This window comes from Olea europaea, unplaced genomic scaffold (assembly GCF_002742605.1).
Source record: "Olea europaea var. sylvestris unplaced genomic scaffold, O_europaea_v1 scaffold1921, whole genome shotgun sequence".
NCBI lineage: Eukaryota > Viridiplantae > Streptophyta > Magnoliopsida > Lamiales > Oleaceae > Olea > Olea europaea.
Window position 1 is genome coordinate 115,542 of NW_019237031.1, and position 9,428 is coordinate 124,969.

At 34.8% G+C, this 9,428-nt stretch overlaps 2 protein-coding genes across 2 annotated transcripts in view; both read right to left on the bottom strand.

Annotated features, from left to right (window-relative positions):
• Positions 1-3,458: 3,458 nt before the first annotated feature.
• LOC111379032 (rop guanine nucleotide exchange factor 7-like) lies at positions 3,459-6,933 on the bottom strand. Its single transcript, XM_023002339.1, has 7 exons — positions 6,185-6,933; positions 5,826-5,942; positions 5,546-5,700; positions 5,285-5,359; positions 4,916-5,206; positions 4,307-4,663; positions 3,459-4,192 (listed from the first exon to the last, which is right to left on the bottom strand). The coding sequence occupies exons 1-7, from the start codon at positions 6,495-6,497 to the stop codon at positions 3,689-3,691; spliced, it is 1,812 nt and encodes a 603-aa protein (XP_022858107.1). The 5' UTR covers positions 6,498-6,933; the 3' UTR covers positions 3,459-3,688.
• Positions 6,934-8,261: 1,328 nt separating this feature from the next.
• Positions 8,262-9,428, bottom strand: part of LOC111379023 (rop guanine nucleotide exchange factor 7-like) — a 6,266-nt gene continuing 5,099 nt past the window's right edge. Inside the window, exon 8 of the mRNA XM_023002331.1 lies at positions 8,262-8,384. Coding sequence (XP_022858099.1) covers positions 8,262-8,384 — 123 coding nt within the window. The remainder of the gene's footprint in view (positions 8,385-9,428) is intronic.

Genomic DNA, 9,428 nt, shown 5'->3' on the forward strand with positions numbered 1-9,428 from the left:
CTTTGAAAATTTGTTATCATCAGATAATGAATTGAGGGAAAATATTAAAAATATTCCTAGTTCAAGTGGAACACGTGATGAAATGTCTTCTAAAGATATTGATGAGTCTAGTGAACCACGAATAAGCAAGAGAACTCGAGTTAAGAAATCTTTGGGGTCGGATGAAATTGATTCTCAACTTATATCCTTTTACTTAGTAGAAGGAAATGAGTTGAATGTTGTAAGAACAATTCCTTTTGTTCTACAAGTGAAAACCGACCCTAAAACATATAAAGAAGCTATGGCTTCTCGTGATAACATTTTTTTGGAAAGATGCAATTAAAGATAAAATAGATTCGATAATGTCTAATAAAACTTGGGAACTTGTCGATTTACCACTAGGATCCAAACCTATTGGATGTAAATGGGTATTTAGGAAGAAATATAATGTTGATGGTTCTCTAAATACCTTCAAAGCTAGATTAGTAACCAAAGGATATCGAAAAAAAGGAAGAAATCAACTATTTTGACACTTAGTAGCTAGAATAACATCAATTAGGATATCATTCGCATTGACTTCAATATATGACTTGCATGTTCATCAAATGGATGTCAAGACGGCATTCTTAAATGGGGATCTCGATGAGGAGGTCTATATGAAGTAACTTGAAGGGTTCGTTCTACCTGAAAATAAACATAAGGCATGCAAGTTAGTAAAATCATTATATGACTTGAAGCGGGCACCTAAGAAATGGCATGAGAAGTTTGACTTAACAAGAATATCATTTGAATTTAAACATAATAGCGTAGATAAATGTTTATATTCTAAAATGTGTAATGATTACGTGATATTTATATACTTGTATGTTGATGATATGTTGATTATAAGTAATTACATGGACGGTATAAAAGAAACGAAGATGTTTTTATCTTCCACATTCAAGATGAAGGATCTTGGACAGATGAATACCATTTTCATTATCAAAGTCACAAAGACTAGTGGAGGTTCTCACCTAAGTCAATCACATTATATTGAGAATGTGATAAACAAATTCAAACACTTGAACATAACAGAATATAGTACCTCAATTGATCCCAATTCAAAACTCGTAAAGAATGATTAAAGGGCGATTGTTCGATTGGAATATGCTTGTGCTCTTGCAAGTGTTATGTATGCAGTTCAATGCACAATACCAGATATAGCATATGCAATTAGTAAACTTAGTAGATTTACTAGCAATCCAAACAATGATCATTGGAGAGACACTGAGAGAGTTCTTGGATACTTAAAGAAAATCAAGAACTTAGGTCTATAATATAATAAATTCCTGGCGATATTGGAAGGATTTACCGATACTAGTTCGATATCTAGCACGGGTGAAAGTAAATCCACATCGAGTTGGGTGTTCACTCTAGGAGAAGGTGCTGTTTCTTGGAAATCAAAGAAGCAAACACGCATAACACACTCAACCATGAAATCTAAATTTGTAGCACTATCGGATACCGGGAAAGAGGCTGAGTGGCTTAAGGATCTCTTTTATGAAATACCTTTGGGATCGAAGAATATTTCTTCAATATCTATTATGTGTGATAGTCAAGTCACATTAGCAAAAGCATACAATGAAGTATATAATGGAAAGTCTAGACATATGAGTCTAAGACATGACTACATAAGGAAATTAATCAAAAATGGAATAATTTTCCTAAATTATATAAGGTCAATTGAGAATTTGGTTGATCCTTTGACTAAACCTCTAAATAAAGATTTAGTGGCGTCTACTTTGAGTAGGATGGGGTTGAAACTCATTAACTAAAAAGGTCCACCAATAACGACAACCCTACCTGTCATTACTCAAAAGGTAATCCATGGGTTCAAAGGGTAACAACAAGTCATTGTATATGTGGATAGCTGCAACATTATTTAAATCCGCAATGACCCTATCCTAATTAAATAATGCTAGTTGTTATTGAAGTGAGGGTTGAGCTTAAAACTCTTAATGAAGTTCAATGCTAAAACACAAATATCTCTAAAAGTAACAAAGATATTGGAAGAACTTCACCTAAATGAACTTCAAGATGGTGCCGCCTCAATAGAAAGTTGGAGTTTCTCTCTTAAAAGTTCATTGAATAGGATGAGCGCAAGGTTATAAAAGCGCTAAGCGAGTTGATGAACTTGAGAACACGTGATACTTATGTTGTGTTCTTATTGGTATTGTCATAAGGAATAATTGGTTCAAAACTTCCACGCTACCTCTAATTCCGACTTTACTTTGTTCTAATTACAGTATGGTTAAATTCAAATCGAAAGACATCTAATCCTTATGCATAAGTGTCGTCTTTTTGAATATGTGATCGTATTGATTTTTGAACAAGTTGGGGATTGTTGAATATTTGTTCAAAATCAATGGAATGATAATGGACTAATTGTTGGGCTCAATTGTGGAATTGGTAGAATTAAAAGAAATTGAAACATGCAAATTTTGATTTTTTGCCTATGCGTACGCACATGCTTATTTTTGTGCATACACGAGATGTGTTTTGACAAAATCAGAATTAAATTTTGCTTCTACTATGCGTACACAAGGTTTATACTATGTGTACGCATCGTGTTAAAAAATAGCCGTTGGCTGATTTTTCGATTTGAGACTTAGGAGTCGTTTTAGATTAAAAGTTGTTACTTTTCATCTTGTTTTGGCACCATTTCATGATGTATTGATTGAGGCCTATAAATAGGTGATGAATGATCAAAACAAATACATTACAAACATTGAAAATATCTTACAATCCATACTTTGTTCCAAAAACAATCAAGTCTTGATTTATATTCATATTCATTCTATCTTCGTGTTCTTCAAGTTTTGGAAGAATTTCACTTTGTGCTTTGGTGAAATTCTTTACAAGGCTTGTTACAATCTTTCAAACCATTTGCTGAAATACCCTTAAGCATCTCATAAACACGGAAGAAGAGGCAAATAACGTTTGAGGACAGCGATACCGCGTTCAAGCCTTCACATTTGTAGTTACAATTTTTTGATTTTGTTCCTATTGTTGCCATACTTGTTGTGAATTTCCTTTTTATTTCTTCTGCATCCCTCCAATATTTACAACAGATACATGTTCTACAGTAAAAGAAAAGTATCGATTTACGTTGAAAAAGTATGTATTGTCAAGGAAAAAGGTTTGGAGGCTCATCTTTTTCATTTATAATTGCAACATTATATGAAAAAACAATGCTCTTTGTAATCATTCACTATTGCAATTGTCTTACGTAACATACCATGTGAAGATTAATAATTTGATGCATGAGAAAATTAAAAAAAAAAAAAATTATTACATTAATACATCAAATCACAAACCGTCATATAGGATACTACGTTGAGCGACTATGAAATCATTGGCCTTGCCTCAACTTTATTTGTTATGTTAACTCAGTACCCTTTTTTGTTGAGTAGCCAATACTGACAATTCACACTCCACAATGAGCTCAAACAAAAAAGGATTAATTCATTTCAAGGGGCAAGGATCAAAGACTAATGCCTTTTTTCTCACAATCGAGTCAGTTCAATAGCTGCAACTTCAAAAATGCGATTGTATATTGAAAATACATAGCACTCAGCAGACAATCTTGATAAATGAATTAAATAATATGTAGCTAGGAAACAAAAGAGAAAAAGAAGACGCATGAAGGAATATATATGGTCTAATTTTTTCATTCTTCTCCAACTGAGTAGTGTGTCTGGGGACTACCAGCCTCTTTTAAACTCCTGCAAGACTCAACTGAAGGAGATGCCGATGTTTCCCGAGTTGTACTCGAAAAAGAATCTGATCTTCCAAGGTTGCTCAGTTCCTTCCCCTTTGAATCAATGCTCAAATAATTTGTCAAAACCTTTTTCACGCCAAATCCGTGAAGGGAAAGTTTGTTGCTTTCAGTATATGGTGATCTATCTCCCTTCGCAGGACTTGTGTGCTGTGCAGGTGAGAACCTTGGTGTTGCAAAAGCAGTTTTGTACGGCGTGCTGGAAAGGGCTGGCACAGGGAGTCGAATGCCAACGCTCTTATGAGCCATCATCCCAATGTTGGAGAGTTGCAAGAGTTTATCTGAATGTTTAGTGAAGTCGTCCACGTAGAGTAGGTGATCAATACGTGCCACTATATTGAACGCTAGGCTCTCCAGAACTCTTGAGTAGCTCTCCAAAATGGATTTGCCGACATCCTAGAGGATGACGTGTTAATAATGGTAGACGGCCAAATTTTAACAAAGAGGCGTTTAAAGAAAAGAAAGAAAGCCACCAAATAATGTGACGAAGCATCGTGTTTCAAGTAAAACCTTATTATATTGGATTTTGCTCATGTCCAGAGAGGTCTGAGGGAGCCCAGGAAACCGTTGTTTCAAGCAAAGCAGCAGGCTTTCGGCTCTGTCGGCAAGCAGTTCTCTCCTGTCTGTATCAATCACAAAATCCTTGACCATTCCCCATGATGACTTTGAATTGGATCTTTGCGCCCTTTGTAATGGTTTGGAGTTTGGTTCTCTGCGCCACACATAGACTGAGGCCTCAACCCTGTTCGCAATTTCTAGAGCATGATGCTCAGAAGACAAATCAAGACAGTCGAGCAAACATTCTGGTGAAAATTTAACTGAATTTATGTAGTGATAAATAAGATCCCCCAAACTCGCCTTTCCATTCTGCCACAATAACAACCACAATGGTGGAGAATGAGTAAATAACGTGCTCTTTCAATCAATTAATAACAGATGTGCATGTTTCCAAGCACGATTGGCTGTACTCAAAAGAAAGTGAAAATTGCTTTTAAGTTATTTTGCCAACGGTGATATTCAAATTTAAGCGCTCTACTAATAAAGCTTACTTTTCCAGAGAATACTTTCTATAAATGTAAATCTTAGGCACAGCCAAGCATGCTCTGAGTACATCAATACCTTAGGAAGAGCTTCCAGATATGCATCGGGAATATCCATTTCAGCTAAAGCAGAAGTGTTGATAGCCAATGCAGCTTTAAGTATTTGGTTTGTGCAATCACGACAATGCTGTAGCCCCTTTCTTGCTTCTTCACTGAGGCCACCAGCTGGGACACAAGGAACCGGAAGCCACCATTTTTCCTTTTGATGGGGAAGTGGCATGTGGAAAGAGGAAGTTCCATCAGCTTCTGGCGCTAAAATACCTTGGTCGACATACCAGAACTCTGAATTTTTGAAGCTTTCTAATATTTCCTATGAAACAAGACTAAAATTTAGAATACTTGAAAATTGTACAGGAGATCAATCAAGAAGAAAAGACAAGTATCTTACTAGTAGCATATGATCTAATTTCCGTAAGGCTGGCAGGTTAATGTATAGATCTGACCGTGGTCGGGAAGTCATAATCTGAATCAAAGCATGGACAAAACCTTGTTACAGAATTCATAAGAGTGATAAAAACACAGTTCATATAAACAAGAAGATTAAAGCTAATACATCTTAATCGGAATCTTGCAACCCTCAAGCATTTGATGTACCGGACAATAATACAATGAGATATTCAATTCATTGGTTCCAAGTTTATTAAAATACCTCAAGCTTGCTTCCGTCGGGAAATGTCTGCCAATAAGGTATCAGTTCAACAATGTGATCACTAACGCAAAGAAGCCACTCCATTTCCCTCCTCCACATAAGCTTCTTCTGAGTTGGTAATGGTTCTAACCTCCCAATTTGCCCAAAAAGTGTAGCTAATGAAACAATAAATACCAATAAGGCACAAGTTGCACACACTAATCATAACCGAATAATTACAATCTCAAATTAAGCAAACTTATTAAATTATTGATAATAATGTAGTATTTAAGGAACATACCACAAAGATTAGTAATAGCATTTGATATAGCCAGAGCAGTACAAACCCCATTTCCACAACCAGACATATCTTCACCAAGCAGCAGTTTTGAAAATCTTTCTTTCATCATCGCAACTTCTACACAACAAGAAAGTTCATGGAACTATATCAATCAATTGAAATATATGATGATGTAAAGCGCATATGCACATGCAAACACATTGTCAATATAAGTGAAAAATGAAAGATATATGAACAATTAGGTCATGTTTGGCAAGATTCAGCGGACAGGATTAGACAATATAGCAAAACAAAAATAGAATATTGTCCCTTCTACTGTCCAGTCTGTCTACCGGGCACTCCAAGCATGTTCTTAGTACCTGACAAAGAGGACCCTTGCTTCTCTAATTTTCCGTTATCCAAATGGAGTTTCTCAACCTCTTCAGAGACATCAGACTTGACACAATGTGGCATTTCATTCTTCTGCATTAACCAACCCATTGAAGGGGGTGAAGAAGAATCCACAGAACTACTGTTGTCATTATTCCTAGTAATCTCAGAAGCCAGAAAATCAGAAGTTGAACTACTATCCTCTTCGTTCACATCCACAAAGGCGCCAAATTTATCCCTATTCTCACAAAACCCAACATTTCCCTCTTCTACTATTTCATTATCAGTTACCAAACCCTCCATTGTAGCCTCAAGATAACTGGTCGAAGCACAATAAACAGAGTTATTCACTACGGTGGCTCTATTTTTCAATATTCTAAAGATTTTGATGCCCAAAATGACAATGTAGAAACCGTGTCCAAATTTCTTGAATTTGTAGTCTGCTTCAGAAGTGAAAAAGGCTTGAGCTTTGGCCGGTGCTGCACAGTGGCCTCTCTTTCTTCTTGGTTTGAAAGAGCTCTATCCATAAGGAATTACCTTCAATTTCTACGTCTACCATATCTGGTTCTAAAAGTAAAACTAAAGGCAAGAAATGTGCTTTTGAATTCGTGGAAATAGCAATAAATATTGAAGACTAGTTGCTCGAACGCTAAAGAAAAATGAACTAGGGACGTGTGGTAATGGCAACGAAGAGTTTTGTTTCACAATGATATATAGACCAAGAAAGTGGCGAGGGTCCTCCAGTCCAGTCTTCCCTGCTGGCTTTGCTTAAACCAGGAGCTTTCTGTATGTTTGGCTTTGCTTAAACAGGGGCTCTCGCATAATTATTACTCGCTAAATAATTGATTAAAATAAAAAGACAGTAACTGCAAGTGCTTTATCAACTGAGTTGTTTGAGGACAAGTCAATGGAGTCTTGTAAGGGACGAATTAACTTGTATGGTGTATTTAACAATTATTTTTATTTTGTGCAACATTTTTGAAAGGAAAATATACGTCAAACATTAACATTAACATTAACATTAACATTAACATTAACATGGTTGAGTCATGCATATTTCTCCCCCATTTGACAATCATTACAATGAGTTTTTTTTTTTTTTTAACTAAATGAGTTTAAAATAGTGAATTTTTTTTTTTTAAATGTGCAGTTAAAAAGTAGGAAAAATTTTGAAGTTATGTGCTAAATAGTTTATCGTGAAAATGAATGGTTGAAATGAGTTTGAGAAAAGAATGTGTTATAACGGTTGTCAAACAGGGGCTGCATATAGTAGACTTTACTTAAAAGTTAATGATATGTGGTTGAAAATTTTATAAAAGGTATGATTTTCATGAAATGTTTAAATGAAAATAAATTTGAGAAAATGAGTAGCTAAACAAGGGTTTACATTATTAAATAATATTAATTAATTCATTTAAAGATTATTTCATCAGCACTATATGCCTCGAGAGGCTCGCTTTCGCAATGCTGATGAAATATCATCAATTCCTATTGGAAGAAGGATGATATATAATATCATGTCGTATTGTATTGCTAAAGGTCTAGCTAACTTAGACTTAACGGAGAATTGAGCATAACAAAGTTCACATCAAATGGTCCAATGGTTATAGGGATTCCATTGGCCCTCTGGTGTCATCTTGTCGTTTGGCTAAACTAACAGGATATTTAGTGAGAATTTAAATTAGATTTTTAGTAGATTTTGATAGAAGTTTTTGAAATCTGTGGTTGAAAAGTTGTGAGACAATGAAAGATGTAATTAATATTGATTATTTGACTTTGATTTGATTCAAATTAAATTTTGATTAAAACTTGGGCCAAACAAGGGTTAAAGCACGTTGCACATGACTTGTATCAACCATAATTATCTAGTAATAATTTGTATGGTGCTAATAGAAGTATATGTGGAAGCAGTGAAAGCACCGAAAATTTCTTCCTGGTCCATTATTGACTTCTTCAAGTTCAACAAAAATTTTAACTCCCATTTAGACTTATAAACAAAACTTCAACTGTAAATTGCCAAATGGACTTCGAATATGATTCCAAGTAATATTCTAAATAAAATTCGGATCACACCCTAATTTTAACAAATTCCACCTTGACATATATGAGCAGGCAACGAACGCAACAAATCGAACCCAAATCTTCTTTATCGTATTTAACCTCCGAGGTTTCTAAATTAGCAGTGATTTCCTTAAAAACAGTTAAGTGATATTCAAAAAATGTACCTTCTGTCATACGATGTTGAATATAAGCGTTGCTTTAGATGTAATTTGCTAATTATGCTCTTCATTCATGCATAATTGCTCAAATTTCAACCATGATGTAGCAGCTGACTTCTCCTTCAAAACGCTTGAAGAATATTATTTGAAAGATGAAGATGAATCTAAAATAGGGCCTTTCGATCCCTACATTATTTCTCCTCCGATGTTCAAGTTGTGGGTATCTTGTCAAAACCCATCAACAAGCCATTCAAATCCATATGAGTGAATACTGTTCGCATCTTTAGTTGCCGCAACGAAAATCATGTATTGAAATTCAAAAGCCAAATATCATACTTTATGATTGCCATCAGAAAAGATCGAGTTGAGCTCTTAACTTAATCAAAACCTCAATCTCCCAAGAATTTTCAAGCCTTTGGCTCTAATACCAGTTTGTTAAAAAATGAAGATGATATCAAATTGCTCTGGTACCAGTTTGTTGAAGAAAATACAAGATTATAGGCATAATATGAAATAATTGATCACAAAAACAAAATAAATTGCAGAGTGAGTGAAATTGCACTAAAATATAAAGAAAAAATACAAAAAAATTGTATTTACAACTTTGTCTAACTTGATTTGAAATATAATGAAGAGTTTTCAAACCATAAAAGTAGAGTTATATATGAAAATGAATGTTCAAAACTCGAAAATGGGCTTGGACCGAATCGAGCACCAGGAAGGCGTCAAGCGAACGGCATTGGTGGCGTTTAAGCGACAGGTTAGCGCCAACTAGTAGAAAAACTCAAAAATTTCTTCCTATTCCATATATAGACATCTTCAAGTCCAACACAAATTTCAATTTTTAATTGGACTTCTAAATAGAATTTCAACTAAAAATTTATCAATTAAACTTCAAATAGAATTTCAAATAACATTACAAAAAAAAAAAATGGGTCACACCCTAATCTAAAACAAGATTAAAGAAGTTAATGCACAAAAGGAAGAGGGAGGGGGGGGGGGGGGGGAGGGGAAA